The sequence below is a fragment of the Drosophila albomicans genome, chromosome 2L, assembly GCF_009650485.2.
Source record: "Drosophila albomicans strain 15112-1751.03 chromosome 2L, ASM965048v2, whole genome shotgun sequence".
In the NCBI taxonomy this organism is placed as follows: Eukaryota; Metazoa; Arthropoda; class Insecta; order Diptera; family Drosophilidae; genus Drosophila; species Drosophila albomicans.
In genome coordinates this window covers 25,310,270-25,333,181 of record NC_047628.2, presented here as the reverse complement: position 1 = coordinate 25,333,181, position 22,912 = coordinate 25,310,270, and the positions used below count along the sequence as shown (strand labels likewise).

Sequence of the window (22,912 nt, the reverse complement as noted above, 5' to 3'; positions counted from 1 at the left end):
ATGTGTGAGCACATTTTATGAATGAAAGGTTTGTTGTTGTTGTTGGCTGTGTCGTAGTACGCCTCATTTGCGCTCTCACTTGTGCGCCCCTTGCTTTGATGTGTCGCGCATATCAACAGTTGTCATGTGATTTGATTTGATTTTATTGGAGTACCTGTTATTAAATTCGCATTTCATTTGATGTAATAAAACAGCACTTGGTTTACACTTCATTATAACTTTGAAAAGTTTATTCAGTAAATGTTTAGTAGTTTCTCTTGGTTTTACTAAATATGAGCTTAAATTATAAAAAATATTTATGTACGTTTTTAAATTTCCAATTTAATTAAAAAGTAGTTTAAGTGTGTCTCATTTTGTTACGATTTCCATAACAAGAAATAAAAACAGTGGCAAAAAGAATATTTTTAATGAGCACCTAGAAAACGATGATAATAATTTTGGTAAAAAATTAAGTACGATGAAATGATTTTCGAACATTGCAAAAATAATGCAATCGAGTTAAACAATAAACTGATAAACAAAAACAATAAACTCTGCAGTAATTACACTAGGCAACATTAACAAAAAAAAAATCAGATTTAAAAATATATGTAAGGTAAAAAATTAAGAAGATAAACTTTAGGTTTACAATAGATACAAACGCAGTATTTACAAGATCTGTGTGTTGTTGTTGTTTGCTAATAGTATATAATTAAGTTGTTTAGCATTTTCTTCAATTTGTTTACTTCTTTTTTGTTTTTGCTTGCAATTGACAATTTGAAAAGTTGCATCGACTGCGCTCAGCTCAAGTTCAATTTGTTTGTTTTCGACATTCAAGATGCACATATAATTATGCTAAATATACGTATTTCTTTTAGTGTATATTTAAATTGTTGTATTTTATTGTTTGTTTGTTGTTTGTTGTGGGGGTTGGATTGAGTTTGTTTGTTTGTGTTTTCGCTTTGAGCGTACTTAATGCGTATGCTTGGTTTAAACATGGATACAGTGAACGCTTTGGGCACTACGACAAATATCACATAATGAGATCAATTGGATTTTTATATATTTTGGGCTTTTCTTTTTTGTGTGTTCCTTTGTTTGTTGTTTGAATGTGTGTACTCTGTTCGACGACTGGTGGGCATAGTATATATAATATATATATAGTTTATAATAGTTTTTCCGTTTAGCAAACATCATCTTTCATCTTTAATTCTCGCACACAATCTTCTTTTTGAAATTAGCCAAGCGCAGAGATTAAACTAAAAAACTTTAAGTATACGTTGCACTTTAGTTTCTTTTGAGGTATAAATAAGTACAAAAAAAAAAGACGCGTTGAACAAAACTTTTAAACTAAACAACTTTTCAAATTGTCAATTTCAATCATATCATCGATTTCAAATTTCTGTTCATTTGCTGTGTTTGTTTTTGTTTGTTTGTTTTTTATAGCCTAATTTGCTGGCCTAATTTACATATAGTATAAGTAGTTGTGTTTTGCAATGATTTGTTAAAATATATATATATATAAATTTCTTAAAAACGAATTTAACCAAAAAAATAGAAAACATATTGTTTAGATATAGCATTTGTGTAAAAATAAAACAAAATTAATGTTTAAAACTTTTGTGTACTTTTCTCTGTTGTTGTGGTTGTTTCTCTTATGCTTACAGTTTTGTGTATGTGTGTGTGTGTTTTGTGTGGGTGTGTGTGAAGGGGAATTCCCTAACTTTAAGGTGTCTGCTACAACATTGACAAGGACGCTAAAGAGAGAGGAAGAGAGAGAGAGTGTTTGTGGGTGAGAGAGTGAGGAGGGGAGCTGGGTGGGTTAGGGGAAATGCTGAGGTGGGTCTTGGTTACAAACATATTCATTTGTTGCTTTTTTGTTTTGTTTTCTTCTACTCAACATTGTCAAATTGCACTCGCGTCATTTTCACATATTTCTTTTACATTTTCCATTTCAATCTGCTTTTTAAACTTGTCCCACATCCTCCTGCTGCACTGGGTCCGCCTCTGGCAAACAATCGGACACCTCGCTGTGCATCACAATCTCAATGTCACCCAACTCGGCAGCTGCCTCCGCCTTCAGCGTCACATCCTCTGCGGCTCGCGATAGTTTCTGCAGCGTATGCAACGTCTCCTCATTGATCGTATGCTCCGGCGATATGTTCTCCTTGAGTTCACGCTTCAGACTCAACGGCATGTGCATCGCATTGCATTCGGGTGGCGTCGCTGACTCGGCCACCGGCGACATAACCGTCGTTCCACTGGCATTATTCGCCTCCAGCTGCGAGGATCCTGTCATCAAACCCATCATTCCGTCGCCGCTGTTGTTGAACGACAAATTCTGGCGGAACACTTGCTTGCCAAAGTCACGCAATTGCCGTGATGCGGTATCCAGAAATGAGCTGCCCCCAGCTGCGTTCTCTCCAGCTGCCGCTCCACTTGCGGCCGCTGCACCTGTTGCTCCCCCGCTGCCAATTGCATAGCTGTTGCTCCTCGCAGGCGGCGTTGTCTTCCGCGTCGGCAACAACGTTACATTCACATCTCCACTGGCGCCCAGCACTGTTGTTGTGGTGGTTGTATCTAGGGGAAGAGAGAAAAGGGAACTTAAGAAGCAGTTCAAGCAAACATTTTCTGGTTTAGTGTGTCTGAAAGTGAGCTCACTTAAGGGGGAAATATTTCCTGAAACAGTAAATTCTACTTTCTTTTTAACCACAAACTATGTACTACGATTGGCCGATTGATTGAACAACAATCGCAGCTAACATTTCATACAGCTTTAACACGAAAACCAAGTGCACACTTATCTACTCATTTACGAACTATTTTCTTACGCTACAGTTGATTGATTGATTGATTGATGGAATTAATGTAACCTTATTTTCATTATACTTTCCAAGTACAATTAATTGATTGATGACTGATTGATTCTATGTGCCATACAATCTAACTGCAATTTAAAATTTTTACAAAAATTGATTGACTCTCTGATTGATTGCTGCATTCACTGCACTAAGGTATTGTCTATTGGCTATTGTCAATTTAACTAAATAATAAATCATAATAAACTATACTTAACAGCAGTTGTTTGACTAATTGATTGAATTATAAGTTATATTTGATTGACTGCCTGATTGATTGATTTAAACATACACTACACTAATTCAAGCTACCGCTAATCTACCCAAATACTGATTGAATAACAGAAGTTAATGAGTCCATTTTAATTAGTAATTAAACTGATTGAATGCTTGAAGCATTCACAACACTAAATCAAGCTACTACGAATCTATCTTGACAATGAATTAAGATAAACTAAAGCTAACTACAGTTGATTGACTGATTGACTGGCAAAGCCTGATGAATGGATTCTACGTTATATTTGATTTACAAACTGATTGATTGATTGAAACATTCATCAGACTAAATCAAGCTGCTACGAATCTACCTGTACACTAAATTATAATAAACTAAAGCTAACTACAGTTGATTGACTGATTGTATGGGAATGATTGATGAATGAAAGTTTCGACTAACTCTGTGCGTTGTTTGTGAGTGGCGCCCCAGTTCCTGTGGCCGTTGACACTGGCACCGCCTTCGACTCTGGCGATGAGCTGCGTTGGAACATGCTACTCGGATTGAAGAGCGTCAGCAATTTATCCACCGTCGTGGGATTGGCGATCCACGAGGATTTCCGCGCTCGCTGAGCTGGCTGCGCTGGAGCAGCTGCAGTCGTCGTCGTGGTTGTGACATCCTGACTGGAGGCAGCAGCCGAGAGTGCAACACTCTCTGCGGAATCCTTGGTGAGCGTAATGTCATTGTCGCCAAAGACAGCAATCGGGCAACTCTTGCCGGGGGGCACAGTTACAGCCGCTGCTGCTGCCTCAGAGCTATCGGTGACATCGCTGCTGTTGCTGCAGCAGCTGCTGCTGCTGTTGGTGGTGCTGGAGGAGATGGGCGAACTGCTGCACGAACTGGACGATGTGCTAGGCGAATTGACGCTGCACTGCGGCGACAATTTCTGCTCCGTTTCCTGCGGCTGTTGCTGCTGCTGTTGGTCCTCCTTCTCCTGAATATTTGTACTCGCTGGCTCAGGCTCCACAATGATGACACTGCTGATGGGCAACGCTGCTGTCGTTGTGGCCGTGACTGTGACTGGCGTCGCAGTTGCCGTTGCCAATGTGCTTGTGATCTCTGCCAGCTGGGCGGCGGCTGCTTTTCGTGCTGACTTCAGCATCGGCGTCGGTGGCAAGTGGATGGGCGGCGTCTGGGGATCCTCGTAGATGCGGGACACATGGAAACGGGAACGCGGCGACACCGAGAGTCGCTTAATCGTCTGCGTGGATGAGGTGACCGATGCCATCGAGGGCAACGAACTGGATGTGGGCAATGGCAGAGCAGCAATGGCATTCAGGCTGCTCTGACTGCCCACAGCTGGGATGCTCATGCAGCTGCTGGCCGAGCGTGGCGTCGTAGTCGGTGGCGGTTGTGGCTGCGGCTGTGGTGGATGCTGTGGCGGCAGCTGGGCGAGCGGCGAGGTGGCCGGACTGCTCAGCTCGGCCACGCGCGACACATGAAACCGACTGCGATTCGGCGAGGAGGACGGCGATATCGTGGGCGGACTGGGACCCGGCGAACGCAGACGCGACGACGTTGAGTTTGCCCTGCGCTTCACCTCCAGTTTGGCAGCCGGCGTTGGCATCGCAGTGGTTACTGCCGCTGTGGCAGCGGCCGGCGATGCGATCACCGTTCCGGTCGCTGCATCGACCAGCGGTCGACTGTGGCACGTCAGCGAGATCTTCCGCGAGCCCAAGTAGTAACCGCTGCGACACCGATTGCTGATGGCCGAATTGTTGCTGCCAATTTTGTTTAAGTTGTTGCTTTGGTTATTGTTGCTGTTGCTGCTGCTGCCGTTGCCGCCCACGTTCGCCGCCATCTCTGCCAGCTCCAGCTCCTCGGCCTGCATCTTCTCATTGCGCGAGCACATCGAACGGACGGTGCCCAACACTCGAGTGTAGTCCAAGTGCGCATCGCTGCCAATCTGTAACAACAAAATCAAAGCATTAGCATTTATTTCGATTGAAGCTTGTCGAGTTCTTAGCTTAACTATTGCGTGTTTTTGTGGGGTATGCACAACTGAAGGAGAAGCACGGAGTGTGAAGCTAAGAAGCAAGCAGAGTGGGCCATCGATATTCCTTAGTATTTTTCGGTATATTAATTCGGTATATTTTAAGAAAAATACTATACTTTTATTTTTCTATCTTTTGGTATATCTGTTTGGTATATTTTAAGAAAAATGCCTTACTGCTTTTTACTTTAGTATTTTTTTTATTCGGTATAATTTAAAAATAGCCCCGTTCTACATTTTTCTGTGGTATTTTATCGGTATATTTATTTGGCATATTTCATTGTTTATCATATTTTAGGAATAATACCGTACTATTTTGATTTAATCGAAAATGTGAAGCGCGTATCTCAAAGTCGAACACACCTACTTGTTTAAATTATAAAGAAGTACCCTTTATAAATTTACTAATATGAGAGATCATTTACTAATATGAAGTTTACAACCCATAGAACAAAGTGTGCTCGACTATAAAGTATGCTGGCATTAATCTACATTTTATGAATTCTAGTCGTAACACAATAATGAATTAATTTCATGTAAAATACTCAGCTAATATGCTGAGTATGCTCAACACTATGCAGAGACATACATTTATTTCACAAACTACACAACTGAATGTGATCGACTTTAAAGTATGCTGCCTTTTGTTTAAGATTGAATGAAACTCTTGGCAAGTCGTATTGTAAGTTTCGCTTTCTACGGAACAAGCAGAGTGTGCTCGACTATGAAGTATATTAGCACACTATTTAAATCGTAAAGACTGATTTGAAGAATGCTTATGCTCGCCTACAAACAACTCGGTCTCAATAAATGCTTAATATAATTTAAAGAAACTTCTCTAATAAATCATACTCATTAAAATTAAAGCTACTACGGCAATAGCAATGAGAATGCTCGACTGGCACGCACCATGTACTGCACATTTTTGTATGTAGATAATTGCCAGCTAAATTGCTTGCTTAAATTGCTCTACAAGCTTCTACTTTAATTAAAAAAAGCATGCTCGACTAAGAAATAACCTAACTACAAAGCTCAATCCTTCAGTTATGCACACATTATGTTGTTGGTGCTTAGTTTGCATATTAATTCGATTAATTGGTGTGCTTAAAATAAGGGAAACGCTGCAGCATTTGAATTATGGCATTGTTAGGCATGGATATTATTAATTATGTTTATTATTGGTGTTGTTTAGCAAGCTAAGCTCGTAGTATCTCGTCAGCTGATAATGATTCAGAGGGTTATCGAGAGAGAAAGATAGTTAAAAGAGTAAGAACGAGAGAGAGAGAGAGAATTTGTTGGTGGATGATGAGGGATTTACTTACGCTCTCCTGGGGCAAAGGCGTTGGCGGTATAACATTTACTATCGGCACAATGGGCAACTTTTGCGATGAAGGAGTTGAAGTATAAAACAACAACAACAACGACAACAATATATAACAATATAACGAAACGAATAAACGATAAATAAATGATTGATCAAATTGAAAAAAATGTCAACAAATCAACAATAAACTCAACAGACATGGCACAAACTCTGTACGCAAATCTACTTCGATTATAAGTTTATAAACATTATTTTTGGAAATATTTGACTCTTTGGCTTTTAGCCAAGAGTATGGAAATGTCAATAACACAGCGCCAAAAAATATGGTTTAGGATTGATGAGTATATAAATTGATTGAGAATCTTTAGAATACAGAAAGTCATTTCAATGTCTGAAAATACTTCGCATTCATTTCGCACTTCTTATTTTAATTACATTTCGCATTCATTTCGCACTTCTTATTTTAATTCAGTGCATTAGCAATCGGACCTTCCCTACTTTATTTTCTTAAATTTAATGCTTAATCTGATTTAACAATTTAACATTTTTCCTCCTCGTGTTATTGACACTTTTTAGCTTCGTCAAACAAGTTGAAACGCAACGTTATCAAGAACGCAACATTCAGCAGCTGCTCACTGGGAAATAGTGTCATAAGTATAGACTTATCATCAAGAATCGAACATGATCGAACTGATCTATGGAGACCAAGTGACTTACCGTTAGACGCTTGGGCTCATCGTTGATGTCGATCTGAGTGATGGTCTTGTTGGACTTGAGCACCTCGGCAATAATGTTCAGACTTTCGACCTCTAGTTTATTGTCCCGAATATCGATGCGCTGCAATTTGCTGTTGCCGCCAAACGTGAGAATCGAGGCGAGTGTTTCAATGCCCTTGGCACTGAGATGCGCACTCTGCAGTCCCAGCGTGGTCAACGTTGTGTTCTTGGTCAAACTCTCCTTGATGGTGGCCACAAAGTCATTGGACAAACAGTTCTTGCCAATGTTGAGCAGCTCCAGCGATGAGCTGCGCGACAAAAGCTCCGCAATGCTCGGTCCACAATTCTTGGTCAGATTATTGCTCCACAGTGCCAAGGCTTTGAGGCCACTTGGCGCCCGAATCGTCGATTCGGCGGTGGCATCAGTCAACTGCCGACGCGACAATGTGTCGTTCTTGGTCAGCTTCTCGGCGAGCTGGGGATCCGCGGCACTTGTGCTGCCATCCAGCGAATTCTCGCTGCACAAACTATCGGAGCTCTGGGAGCGATTGCGTGTCGACTGATTGAGGTAGGCGCAACTGGATTCGGTGCGTCGCAGTCCGCTGCTGACGCCGCCCGGCGATGTCGAAGGCGGCGGCGGTGTTGGCGTTGGACTGGGACAAGGACTCGCACTCGCCTCCTTCTCCTTGACCCCAGTCAAACACTCGGCGGCGATTGTCACCTTCGGCGTCGTCGTCGTTAACGTCGTCGTGGCCGTTTCAACGGACATGGGCGTTGAGGCCACCGCCTCCTCGGCCGCTACCAGCAGACACTCTGTCGACTCGCTCGCTATCGTCGCCGTCTCGATGGCCATCTCCTTGGCCATATCGTCGAGTCGCGTGCTCTCCAGCGACACCGACAAACGGCTGAACTCGTCGGGCAGATGCCGGCTGATGTCGCCCTCGGATGCGCTCTCGAATGCCGAATCCGTGCTGTGCGTATCCTCAAAGTCATCGCCATTGGCCTTCGCCGCATTCTTGTTCATGTCCAAGGGCCGCGATCCGCTCGCCGCGCCCCCATTGATGCAGTCGCTCTCCTCCGCAGTTACTTCGTAAATGGTGCCCGCTCCCGGTCCCACTCCCGATCCGCTCGAGCTGACATCGACGGCAACTGGAACCGGAACTACAGCTAATACAACAGCTGCTGCTGCTCCTGCTGCCGCCGATGCCTGATTGTTATTGTTGTTGGGGAGGTTGGGGAGGTTGGAATTAGAGTTGGAGTTGTTGTTGGTGTTGTTGTTGTTGGTGTTATTGTGGGGGGAATTTGCATTGTTGTTGTTCTGTACACAGGTTTCATTGGGTTCAACGGTTTTAGCCTCTGTTGAGGGAGTAATATCTGCAAGGAAAATAAAAAGTTGTTAAAAACTTAGGTAAGGCAAATCAGGATTATCTTGATTATGAATAATTGTTTATATTAATTATTTTCCTAACTTTAATTCTTTTCTTTTTTAATGTTAAAAACATGTGGAACTGAGTTCTTTCTTAAACTAGGCATAGCTCAAAGAGTAAGATCTAGAAGGCTGCAAGTTTGACATATTATACAATAATTAACAAGATTTCTAAGTGCAATAAGGCATCGCAAATTTAAAGTTTAAATCCTAAGTAAATGATTCATTCCATAAACTATCAATACATAGCTCAAAAAGTAAGAGCTAGAAGGCTGAAGATTACACGTTTTAGTTTACAAGATTTGATGGTGCAATAAGGCTGGGATTTAAGAAATTATTGCTCTAACTGTTCCACTACATCGCGAAGTTGGTTAGTTTAGCAGATTTCATGGTGATATCGCCTTTTAAAATGATTGTTCTACCTTTCCTACTCAAATAAACTTCAAATGACCAAAATGTAAGAGCTAGGAGGATAACAATTGTATACAAGACAATTTCTCTAAATGTTACCGTCCAATAAGGCTGGGTTTTCTCATATATCTTAAGAATTGCATTAAATGTAACTAACAGCTCTAGTCTTCAAAATACATTATTATGTTTCACAAACATTTTCTCTTGGTAACCTATCCAAATATATTTACCACATAAGTTGCGTTCATTTTGGGAACTTTGTTGCTGCTGTTGTAGTTGCTGTTGTTGTGCTGGAGACAACTGCTCCAGGGAACTGTCCAAAGCCGCCGCTTCCAGCGTCGCCGGCGTTGCCAAAGACTCATCTATGGAGGTCGTTGCTGCTGTTGCCGAATTCGCCAGCGATTTGCTGCTTGCATCGTAGTTATCGTTGCTCAACTCGCTAATGTCTTCGGAGCAGCAAGCGGCCAATGTGTCGGTGGAGATATTGGATGGCGCCTCCTCGCTGGAGCTGTCGCTGTTCATCGACAGCAACTTGTCGAGCATGGACTGACCGGTGGCACTCTGATTGCCGCTTCTCAACGTGCGCACCGTGTCCTCTGTATTGTCATCCTCGGCATCATTCTCCAGCTCCACCAACACGGCCACAGGTGGATCACAAACACTTGGCTCTTCTGCTGCAGCTGTTGAAATTGCTGCCGTTGTCTGCTGCTGCTGCTGCTGGTCGACTTCTTTCACTTGCTGAACGGCCTCCGTTTCCTCTTGCTTGGCTGAGCTGGTTTCAACACTCTGCTCGCTAACTGGCGCCACAATCTCCACCGGCGAGATGGGCTCATCGTCCTCAATGGCACGTGCTCGCTGCAGCGGCAAAGCGCTGCGTCGCTCCAAATCTGTGGCCTGCATGATGAGCGCCTGGACGAGATACTTGACGCCATCGTCGCGTATATTATTGTTGCTAATGTCGATCAACTCAATGATGTAGTTGAAGCGCAGCATGCCAGCAATATGCTCCGCATCCGTGCAATCCAAATCGTTGTAGCCCAGCCACAGCTCTTTCAATATTTTGTTGTGGTACAGTTGATAGCCTAAGAAACCGAAGGAGAAGTGGATTAATCTCAGTTTGACATCTTAATAGCATTCTACATACAGAAACTGGTTAGAGGCGGCCCCTTTAAGCCGCAGTGTTCCAGCTTGAGTGTGTGCAGATTGGAGGTGCTTAAAGCATGGCCCAGATTCTCGGCGCCCACTTTGGAGATCTGATTGCCCTCGGCATTGAGCAGCTGCAGCTCCTGGCTGCGTCCCACCATGTACGTGCAGAGGTTCCAGCCTCGAACGGTCATCGGATCGCGATTGTATGAGATGTCCAGTTCATTGGCCGCCTCATAATATTCAATCATCTGGCACAGCGCGCTCAGGCAGCTCTCATCCAACAGGCACTCGGACAAATCAATCACCTTGTATTGTATCTGTGAATTAAACAATCTTTAGTTGCTTTCATTCTTATATATTTAGATCACAACTTACCCGCTTAAAGATCTCCTCGAGAGGTTCACAATCATTGGGCGACAGATTGATGCCTTTTAGGGACAACACTGGCTGCCGCGTCAGGCTCAAGTCGAGCGACTTAAGATGATCCAGAATGTTTTTCATTGGCTTCGTGTGATGCTTAGCACAGGATTGTTCGTACAGTTCAAAGATCTCGGCAATGCTCGACACCTGGTAGGCTGTAAAATGAAAAGAAAATCGAATCCATTAATAAAATGTATCTAAAATTAAACTAAAGAAATATATAATTGCAAGGTCTTGAAAAATCTGAAGAAACATTTCTAAAAGATTCATATAACACATCAGAAACCTTAAATCCTACAAAAAATCTTTATAAGAGGTTGATAAAATCTCTAAATATCTTTAGAAAATATTAATATAATCCTTATGAAACCTTAAATCCTTAAGATATCTTAATAAAAGATTGATAAAATCTTGAAATATCTATATAGAACAGCATTATAATTTAATGCTATAAAACAGATATTATGTAGGAGTTGATTAAATTACTTTAGCAATAATTATGCAAAATAAAAAATACGTTTATAAGGAAGTTAAAGGATTTAAAGATAAGACTCAAGAATATCATGAAATCCTTAAGAATCCTTTCTAAAATATTAATATAATCCTTAAGAAACCTTAAGTTCTTAAGAAATCTTTATAAAAGATTTATATAATTTTTAAATATCATTCTAATTTAATGATATATAAAAGTTTCTATGTAGGCGTTGATTAATAAACTTTACCTATAAGTAGGCAAAATAAAAAATAAGTTCGTTAATAAGGAAGTTAAAAGATTTAAAGAGAAAAATGCATTATTACTATTTAACATGATCAATAGTTATTTCATTACTACTTCTTACGATCAATAGTTATGTCATCTAAGATATCAAAGAATGAAAACAAGATTTATTAAGAAATAGTTTGTCAACAAAACCCTAAATAATACGGGTTCCTTTCTAAAAGTTTAAAATAAACTTCATTCAATTCTATGGAATACTTTCAAAACTCCGAAGAAATGTAAAAATATCAATTCCCAATTTATGACAATCAAAAAGTTCGCTAAGCTGGAAACAAATTTCAACATTATTCATACTCGAATTTCTTTAGAAATTGTACATTGTTTTCCCTATTCCAATTCTAGTTTAGCTAGAAACCAATCCTAACTATGAGATTTTCAACAAGATAATGCCACATAGTTGTATAATTATCGTTGAGTTGAGAAGCCAAGCGAAATTTTGCAACAGCTTGGGAAAATACCATATAGTGTATATTTGTACAATGCTGTGACGGAATGGCAACTTCAACAAATAATAGACGTTACGCTGAGGCGGCAGTTGATCAAAATTCCACAAATTGTGATCAAAAATACATAAATACAAAAAAGAACATTGTTGAGTCAATAAACTGTCTGTGAGTCTTCCGTTTTGTCATGCGATGTGACAATTTGAAAGCAACTACGTCGAACTGGGAAAAGTGAAAAAGAAATATGGTTATATATGATATAAAATACCCTATAAATAAGTAAAATTTTGAGAAATAAATCAAAAGAATGTGAGACAATATTAGAAGTATTTAAAAGTTTTAGAAAATATAAAATTAAATATTAAAATGTGTTTAACTCTGAGAAAGTATGAAATAAATTAAACAACTTTATAAATTTTAGTTTGCTTGCTTAACAAGTATACCCCTTTGAAGTAATTAGTGCGGGGTACAACAATCAGCTGCCTTTTTATAAAGCGCTTCAAATATTTGTCGCAAATCGAGCTTACACACATAAATAAATAAAAATATATTGTTCAAATATGACAAATAAGACGAGCAGTTGGCGCGTGCACTCTTTGGATCATTATCACGATCATTATTATTGTCCCCCCACTGGAGTGACTGATGACGATGATAATGATGATGACGATGATAATGATGATGATGTGTGGTGGCCGGCAAAACATAGACAAATTGTTGGCAAATGTCAAAATGAAATTGCGGCATTTCCAAACGATTCTGCGGCCTGGCAAAATCGTGAACTTGTAATTTGCGACTCAGTCTCAGTCCGTCTGTCTTTCTGTCCGTCTGTCTGTCTGGGTTGGAGAATAGTTGTAGCTTTTGTCCCATGTTGTCTATCATTTGGCATGACAAATGCGACGGCACTTGCCGAGTAATTTTCTAACTAAATTTAGAATTCTCACTTTGTTTGCTATAATTTGACAAGACAAGCCAAACGAAAAATGTAAATATTTTCTTTTGATATGGGTTAACTACAAGTACGAGTCTCGTATATACTTTTCTGCTTATGATTTTCAGCCGAATCGAATTGAATTCTCGTTTTTTTTTGTATTTTTGTATTTTTATTTCTATTTGCCGTTGTTGTCTTGACAAAGAAAGAAAGAAGGAATTGTGCCAAATGCCAAGTGCATTGAAAGACATAGCGACACATAGAATAACTTATAAATAGTTTGCAGCGTTCTTTTCGTGAGAAACGTAAACAGATTAATCTATCATTGAGCAAGCAATTAAACGATCCATTTTAATTCAACGTATAGCACGACAAACGACAAACTTGAACGTTGTCTAGTATTCCTCTATTTATTTCTACCTTTTTGCCACTTGGCAATCATTCAAAAGTGTCCTATCATACAGCTCTCAGTTTTCATAGTTCTATTCGTGACAGTCAGACAGACGGACAGACGGACGGACGGACGGACGGACAGACGGATGGACATCTGTTAAATGATTCATTAGTGTTCGCATGCTCAGTCAAAAACCAACAATTTCCTCCTTGCCCAGGTATCGTTATTATATATCCATTTACTATTATAGATATATGTATATATCTCTATTTATATTTATGTTCGCTGTTTGCTTTTTTCGCCAGACAATGCGACGACCGGCTTTGCTTTTGACTTCTACTTTTCGTTTCGTTTCGTTCACTTAATTGTAAATAATTTCTCAACTGATAAAATATTTTCCACTGACAGCAGACAATAGCTTATATGGCTTTTATTTTTTTTGCTGCTATTTCTATCGCTGTCTAGAGTGTTTTTTTTTTTTTGTTTTTTATTTCCCCCTCTGCGATAAGCGAAGTGTTTATAATTACAGACTGTAAATGAAAATTATTAATATCAAATCTAAATTATGGTTGCCATCGATAATAAGTGTGTGTGTGTGTTTTGCTATCATTCTATGCCAACATGATGCCATCAGATAATAATCTGCTTGATTAATTAATTAATTCGTTAAGCACCATTTCCGCGCTCTCTCTCTCTCTTTCTCTTTCGCTCGCTGTCTGTGTTGGCAATAAAACGGAAAATAATTTTCCTAAGAAATTTTGCGTCCCTTTAACATTTCTACTAGAGAATTTTTTCTGATTTTCTACTGTGTAACACACTCTATGGAAACTTAACTAAGCCTTTTCTATACTATTCTCAAATATACATAAAATACCCTTTTTATATACGCTACCCATAGAATTGAAGGGTTTAACTTTGTGCCTGCAGGAAACATACCAAATAAAGCATTCGGTATATTATGTTAATGATGTATATTTTAAGAATAGTACCGCACTGCTGTGTCTACAGGAAATGCATGAATATGTCAGAAGAAGACATTTCTTAAACCAACATATTTTAGAGTTTTTGCCTGCAAGAAATATATGTAACTTTCAATATACTAAATATAGCCTTCGGTATGTTTTAGTATTTTTGTATTATTTATTATATTTTGTTTTATATCAATTTTATTTTAAGAAAAATGTTCGCTCTTATTTCAAATGCTGTAGCAATTTCACTTGTTTAAAATATATAAAGTTTACAATACTAAAAATATTTTATATAAAAGCTTAGAAAATATGTTACATACCACACACTCAAATGTATTTTTCTATTTTAGAATCCTAATTTAAAGGCTTCTAAAAATGAATATACCCCACAAAACTAATGAAGAGTATTCTCTCTAAAAAAAAAAAACTAGGCCTATGTGAACCAGAAATTTACGCAAAAACACAAGACCGAGAAACGAAAACGAGATGAAAACAATTTGAAGATCATGAAGGCGAAGAAATCATAAACAATTCGAGAGTGTAAATAAACTAAGCAAAGTGCAAGAATTTCAGCAAAATTTCGGCAAATACGTAGAGCTTGTTCTCTGCTCTGCTCTTATCTCATTCACAACCCGATAAAATATACAAAACAAAAAAAAATATAAAAGAAAACAAGAGAAAAAAAAAGAATAACATTTCGGCTAAAGCATATGCGAAAGATAAATACTTAATACGACTTCTTAATCAAAAAAATTGGTTTGTTGTTGTCGCGTTTTATTTGTTTATTAGTCAGCATTTGGACTTTTGAAATGCCAGATAAATAATTGTGCGCTCAACTCGAAATATTTTAGTACACTTAACTGCCTCATTTCTATTTAAATATTGCACGCTATTTTTATACACAATTTTTATAAATTTCAATTGCAATTGTCGTCGACTTATAATATAATATATATTTGTTGTTTATTTCGAGTGTGTATCATAAATGGGAGGATCTGGCGGCAAATCACACGAAATAAATTAAAGCGTTTAATCATATGCTACATCAGGCGGTTCTCGTTCTATATGGAGGATATATGTACGTCTCTATCTATATAGAGTACAGTATAATTGGCATGTATAAGTGTATGAGGAAGCTAACACAAACGACGACGACGAGCTGACGATGACGTTGATTCAATTATCGATCAATAGCGAATTGGTTCATCCGTTGGAGAAAATAAAAAGAAAACAGCGACCGCAGTCTAAAGAAGTCTACAAGACTGCCAGAGACCCTTTTAACAGTACAAAATCATGTATCTTGGAAGAGGAGCTTTTAAATATACTTTATTTTCAAAGGAAATGTTTAATAATTGCTTAATACATGCTAAACGTCCTTCTTTAAAGAAGTCTACAAGACATTCAAAGACCCTTTTATTAATATAAAACTATGTACCTTGAGGAGGTCCTCTTAAATAAACTTTTTCTTTCAAAGTGAATAACTAAAGAGAGCAAACTATACACGCTAAGCATATGCTAAAAATCCTCAGTTAAAGAAGTCTATAAGACTTTCAAAGACTCTTTTAATGGTATAAAATTGTGTAGTTCGAAGAGGTCCTTTCTAATATTATTTTTTCTTTAAAAGCGAAGAAATAAAGGGAGCAAATTACACATGTTGGGCATATTCCAAACGTCCTCTGTTGAAGAAGTCTACAAGACATTCAGAAACCCGTTTTGGAGGTTTAAAATCATGATTCCAGAAAGAGTTCTTCTTCTTCAAAGCGAATATTTAACCAGAACTTATGCTAAACGTCCTCCGTTACCGAAGTCTACTTTTAGAGACCTTTTAGAGGCCCTTTTGAATACTTCAAAATCATATATCCTAAACAGGTCCTTTTAGACATACTTTTCCTTTCAAAGCGAATAACTAAATAGCGTAAATTATACACGCTAAACACTCATCAATTTCCCCTTTCCTTCTCTACAATTACAGGGTATTAATATGCCGCCTGTGGTTTGTTGTTGTATTGTGTTGTGTTGTGTGCCTATAACAATTGGTGTATTAAACGCTCTTCAATATTTTATGATTCTATTGATTTTTATGCGTTATCGAAGCGTCATTTCAGAGGGGTTTGTGGAGTCGAAGACATCGACATCGCCATCGACGTCGAGAAAGGCGCAAAAGTACAACAAATAAAAGCAAAACGAGACACAGAGACACACACATAACATAAAAGCCAACGCGACAAAAGAGCTAAGAGTGAGCGCAAAAATTGTTCAATTAAATTGCTGTTAATTTGCTGCTAAACATTTACAATGTCGGCAATTTGAGCGAATGTGTCTCGAAACTTGTTCTCAACGTTTTTTGCCATTTATTGAATTCAGTTTTGTGTTGATTTTGTGTTGGCAACAACCTTCGCCAACAACAACAGCAACATCAACTGCAAATGAGAGTCAAAACTCGTACAAAATGTAGATAGAAAGAACACTCAACAAATTGGCAGCAAGTCGATAATTTATTTAGCCAAAAAAAAAAAAATACAAACGCTAAAGCAGACGAGCACGTCAATGAAAATGTTTTATTAAAACGTGAATAAATCGGTTTTGATTACCAACACACTATACAGCTAAATAAATAAAGACATTCGGGGCCTTTGATTGGAAGTGATGCAAGAGATTTGCACTCCATTTTGTTGTTTGCTTATCAATCAAGTTCTTCGCAAAAAAAAAGTGTAATTTATGTAGTTCATACTTTTATTAAAAGATTAAATAAATTTGTAGGTTTAGTATTTTTAATCTTACAGATAACAGCGATCGAATTGAATTATTGATGCTGATCAAGAAATCGATTTAAAAGGTTTTCCCAACATTTCGACGAGTATTATTAGCGATTTCGCATTTCAGAAGGCACTTGAACAAATACTTTCTTATCGCAATTATTGATACGTAAGTAGGTAATCAGCCCCTTGCTGCTGTTGCTGCTGCTGAGAGGAGGCGACAAATTAAATGCCACAAGTCGTTCATCATTGTTGAACTTCACATGCTGAGACACAATTATCCCAAAACAACGCATGATATACGACCAGATTATGATGGCTCTAATGTTGAACCCCCGCATACCACAAAAAAAAAAAAAAAAATAGGGAACTAATGAGGAATAATGTATTATGTGGTCACAGATATCAACATCATATTTTGTTTGCTTAGCTAAGGGGAAATTGTTTTCGTACTTGACATTTTAGCTAAATGCAAAGATTAGCATTTATATATTTTATATTCTCTGCTCCGTTGTGTGTGTGTGTTTTCTTTGTTGATTCGCTCGCTTTGTGCTCGTTTTTCCTTGTTTTGTTTTGTTTTGCTTTGCTTTGCTGGAATTGCATTAATTAATTACATCGAAATGTGCATTAATCGAGCTCGTGACATTTTTATCATCTTTCATTAGTACTTTAAGTGCTACACATACAAATGTACATACTTTATTATTATATACATGTACATTCGCTTTAAGCCTCTTCAGCAAATTGCTGAATATGCAAAACTTAAAAAAAGGAATGAAAAAAACAGTTGAGTAACTAAATTTATTTCGAAAAGATTTCAACTACATTTTGAGGAATGTATTCTTAAAGTTTTGGCAAATGAGTCTATGGTTATCGATACGCCCTTTGACCTTGAAGGCGCTTAACCCATTTGAAGTGCTTAACCCACCAGCACCCCCAACATTTATAGCCGTATAAAAAAGTAACTGAATCCTTGAAATTTCATGTGCTTTCCCCATTAATCGACATTGTAACCTTTGCAAAATGAAATGAAGAAGTTTTTGTATGCGTCAAGAGATTATAAATGTTCATTTTGTTGCGTCTTAGCCTCCAGTTTCGGAGTGTAAAGTGACAACGATGACATCACACACAGCACGAGCTGTTACACCTACTACAACAAGCAGAAGGCGAAAAAAAAGTAAAGGCAAAAAACGAAGAAAAACAAAACGGCAGCAAAACTAGCAAACAAGATATAAACAAAGGCAAGCAACGAATTTAAGCAAACAAACAAATACAAGAGTCACATACACAATCACACATATGTATAATACACATATACATAGCTATTTTGTAAGTGCGTGTGTGTGTGTGTGTGTATGGAAACAAACACGTTGAACAAATCGTAATCGTTTCAACACAATTTATAGCATTTATACGGTGAGAAAACAGATAGTAGACAAATGGCAGACGCGAGCCTACAAATGGAGCGAGCCGGTAAAATGGACAGAAAGAGGGAGCGAGAGAGAGAGAGCGAGATTTGCGCGAGAGCCTGAATACTCTCTTTTCTTACGTACGTAAGATGGAAAGAGAGAAGCGTACAAGCAAAATTAAAACGTAACCGATCCCCAAACAGAAACTGAAACGTTGAATTTTTCGTATCTTATCAGTAATTCTGTTGTTGTCTTTATCGCTGGCCACAAAAAAAAAAAAAAAAAAAAAAAATTAAACATATTCGAATAGTACTACGACAGCGAGTACTCGCAACTACGAATAACAAAATCAAAGGCAAACAAATTATAAAAATAAAAATAACCAATCACTCATAGCAATAACAATGCTTAGTCGAAAACGGCGACAAAATTCAAAATATGGCAGAGTATAGAGTATTAATATGGGAATACAGCAGTGTAGATTAAAGAAACAGCTGTATAGCATTAAATAGAACTACTGAATACTACGTTAGAAAACTACGTATGCAAATCGTTTCCAAACAAACACAAAGGATTTTCTTTGAATTTGCAAAACAAATATGACAACATTGTTCAGGCTATTGTAAACTGTCAACAATTCACACAAACACACTGATTGATTGTCACACACTGGACAAGGAAGAAAGAATGATGAAAGAGAAAACGAAGAGTGTAAAAACAAACGCAATGCATTTGCATTGTATTTGATCTGAGGAACAAAATCATAGTGGGACACCTCCGCATGAACATTAAACTGCGTTTTCACCGAATTGTCGGCATTTGACACTCACCGCATGTCGTGCCATCGAATACTATTGGGGTGTCAACATTCTTCGCTGGCAGCGTGCAGTCAGCGTCATTCACTCAAAGGAAATGCATGAATATTTTTGCGCACTTCAATTGCATTGGCTAATTTCATTCTGGCAGCCGCCTACACTATATCTTTCTCTCTCTCACTCTCTCGTTCTTCTACTCGGTCATTTCTTGTTGCTCTCGATTAGTTATCGGAGTCCTTTCTTTAGCTGCTGAGTTTTGCGGCATTTCGTTGCGAGAATTCGTAAGCATTTCAATTTATTTAATTGAAATAAATCACAGGAAGTACAAATTTACGACATGTGTCTCAAGTTTAAACTTCCGCGATTGCACATGTACCCCAACCGATAAGATTTTCAAAACACAAACAAACAGCTCGAAATCGATATCACACAAGATCCAGTATACAAAACGAGTGAAATTGTCTAACACATCACGTAGTATTTTGAATAAACACAAATAAACAAACATAAAGCTGTTGCTATTCTAGTAGTATTCCAGCAATGTAAAGCATTTAACGACTATTTGCGTAAATCGATATCGAATTTTTATAAATTTGTGCATTTGTGCTCACCTTGTTCCCATGGATTTGCCGGCTCGAGATATCCGGTGACAAGCTCCTTATCACTCTCCGGGAATGACACGCGACGCGGCATCGCTGTTGCTGTTGCAGCAAACGAGCTGTCGGAGAATTTACGCTGCAGCAGACTTGGTGCAGTCGAATAACCGCCGCTGCTTCTGCTGCTGCTGATGGGAACAACTGTTTTTGTTTCGTTGCAGCTGGTCACACTGTTGGGCTGGCTTAAGTTTGGGCTTGGATTGGATGCCAACGAATCGGTTCGCCATACTGCGCTTTGTTTGGCGCCGTGATAAATTTTGATTTTCTGTTGTTGCTGTGTACGCATCTGAACATCATCAGCGCTCGACGCATACAAAGCGATGGCTGTTTTAGCTAATTCTGGCAGCTGCTGCTCCTCGGCCACAGCTGACAGCGCTGACGTCGACATCGACAGCGACTGCGGCTGCGTAGCTGCATTTGTATTAGTATTTGTGTTGTTAGCTGTCACTGTCATTGTTGTTGCTGCTGCTGCTGCTGTTGCTTGACCCTCAACAGTGGGGGCGACAGAGGCAGCAACAACAACATTTGCTGCTGCTGTGTTTGTTTCTTCTTCCGTTGCACTTGGTGCCGTTGTTGCTGCCGTTGTTGGTTCTATTGTCGCCGTCGCATTTGCAAGGTGCGTTGAAATTGTTGGCTCCGTTCCATTGCCAGTTGTTTCAGTCGGGGCCATTGTTGTTGCTGTTGCTGCTGTTAGTGTTGCTGATGTTGATGTTAATGTTGCAGTTGGCGCGGCATTGTCATCGATGTTGTGTAACATGGTAACTAAGCGATTTTTTTTTGTTTTTCTTTGTTTTAATTTTATTAGAAATGTAAATTTTATGTTTTTGCTTTTTTTTTGTTTTAATTTTATTTGTACATACACATGAATTTATTTACACGTTATTTTGCTTTTGCATACGATATTGGTTCGCGCCTCTTTGTTGCGTGTGGCATTTACATTTTCGGCGATTTTACAAATGCAACCAATCGAGCGCAACAAATCGAATTTAGCTTTAATTTTCTTTTTTTGGTCAGCACTGCGAATAAAAATTGATTAGCAATCACACACAAACACACATACGTATTTATTAATTGCATTTCGAAACTTTATTTACTTCTAATCAGCCAGCCGCACACATTACAAACACAAAATTTTCCTCTCGACCCGAAAACACACTCTAAAAATTTCCATGTAAAAACTGTGTTTCAAAACAACAACACAGCAAAATGAAACGCAAAGCAAAACCAAGAAGAAGCATCGTCGGCGGCATTGAAATGAGCGCGCATTTGCTCTCTCACTCTCGCTCGCGTCAAAAACATTACCTAATTGTTGTTGTTATTGTTTTTGTGTGTGTTTGATATTTGCGAGCAAAACGTTTTGACCAATAGAAGGCAGGGTGGGGAATAGGGGCAGTTAGCGTTTGTTATTGTTTTTCATTAATTCCACGCCATTGTTGTTGTTGTTGCTGTTTCTGTTATCCCCATGCACATTTTGTATTTTTGTTTACTACACACACATACACCCAGTCTGCCTTTCTCTCATGTCATGTGTGTATGAGTCTGTGTGTTTGTGTGCGAATAACACGCGCCCTGTTGCATGCAAAATTCAAATTAAAAGCCAATTGCAATTGGTAATTGCAATCTGCCAAAAGGAACACAACATTCAATTGCAACACGCTCGCGTTTGAACAATTTTTTCCCTCTTCACCACATTGCATATTTGTTTAGAATAAATATAAATTACGTCACATTCTAGCACTCTCTCCTGCTCTCACACACTCTCTCTCTCCACTCTGGAGAGTAAATTTTCAAAAAAACAACACACACACTTATTATTATTGTTGGAGTACGCGAACAAAGGATTTTTATTACAATTTATAAGGCACCAATTTCTGGACGAATTTGTTTATTTGTATTTTTTATTTTTGCACTATAAGTGACTTTTACTTTGCTTTTGCATTTGCTTTTGCTTTACACTTGCTATGTTGGTGGGCCTATGTTTTTGTTTTTATTACACTTTGGCATTTATGTAGTGTTTGTTTTACGTGTGTGTGGTGCGTGTATGTACAATTTATTGGCGCATATTTATATTTGTTACACAATTATACACATTTAATCCGCAGGGTGGATTTGTTAGAGCGAAATAAAAACATACAAAGTAACTAAAAATCGCATCCGAGCAACAACCAACAACAACCGATCACAAAGACGTTGAAAATGCAAAAGGTAGAAATCGACTAATAATGAGCGAGCAGTAGCAGCAGCAGCAGAAACACGCACTGCGCTCTTTCTCGCTCTCTCAAACACACACACTGTCAGTCTCTCTTTCCTAGAGATGCGCATTTGAAAAGCATGAACCGATGGCAATTAGAATTTTAGAAATGTATAGCCAATGAAAACCAATAACCTTTTACCACCATACACATAATGCTACTCAAAGTAATTACTTTGTCCAGAATTCATAAATAATTAATTATTATTTTTATATTAGTTGTATTGAATGAAATTCTTCCAATAAAACGCACGACAATAGCACGACACGCACTCAACTCTAGCCTAGCGTTGCCAGACTTAATTAGTTCTTTCATTTGTTATCACAGCACTCTGAAACTCAATGTCTGAATCCTGTTAATTAAAAATATATAATTTTTAATACCATCAAACACTTTTGGCTTTGGTATAGCATAAAATTATTTGCAGCCTAATACATTATTGTCGATGTGATGCGCCGACTTTAATGTCGCAAAATTGGCAGCGCAGCGAATGTCGCGCTCTTTTTTTACGCAGCTCTCCCGTCCCAAGAATTGAATTTTTATTTTACGCCTATCACATGAAAACAACGAATTTGTCTAAACGCGGCCGCTCTAATTGTTGCAAGCCTTTATACGAATGCCTAACACGGCTGGTTTTGCTGATTTTTAAGTTTTTAAGCGAAGTATTTTAAACGGAAGTGGCAATCAAAGAGCGACTAAATTATTTTAATTTAACCACTCGACAATGTATTTATTATTTTTGAAGAAACTATAACCTTTTTAGTTGTTTTGGGGGTTTTTATATTATTTTTCTTGGATGTCGATTGCACACGCACTTTTCATTTTTGCTCTCGCGTTAACAAAACACAGACTAAAAGCATTTGAAATGAATGAATTCAGACTTTTTGCCTTAAAAAAGAGCTTTTCTCAAAGCTCTTTTTATTTAACACCTGTGTTGCAGTGTGGCCGCATGAAAACTTCTAA

At 38.4% G+C, this 22,912-nt stretch overlaps 1 protein-coding gene across 3 annotated transcripts; it reads right to left on the bottom strand.

Moving 5' to 3' along the window:
• Positions 1-250: 250 nt before the first annotated feature.
• Positions 251-22,817, bottom strand: LOC117565918 (mucin-17). 3 transcript variants are annotated; one of them, XM_052002956.1, is made up of 9 exons: positions 22,705-22,817; positions 19,653-20,713; positions 10,503-10,702; positions 10,126-10,444; positions 9,212-10,063; positions 7,146-8,518; positions 6,427-6,483; positions 3,514-5,017; positions 251-2,559 (listed from the first exon to the last, which is right to left on the bottom strand). In XM_052002956.1, exons 2-9 carry the CDS (start codon positions 20,452-20,454, stop codon positions 1,946-1,948), a joined length of 5,721 nt encoding a protein of 1,906 aa, XP_051858916.1. In that variant the 5' UTR covers positions 20,455-20,713; positions 22,705-22,817; the 3' UTR covers positions 251-1,945. The 3 variants fall into 3 exon arrangements, with proteins under 3 accessions (XP_051858916.1, XP_051858917.1, XP_051858918.1); XM_052002957.1 differs by lacking the exon at positions 22,705-22,817 and adding an exon at positions 21,832-21,928; XM_052002958.1 differs by lacking the exon at positions 6,427-6,483.
• Between the last annotated feature and the right edge of the window lie 95 nt (positions 22,818-22,912).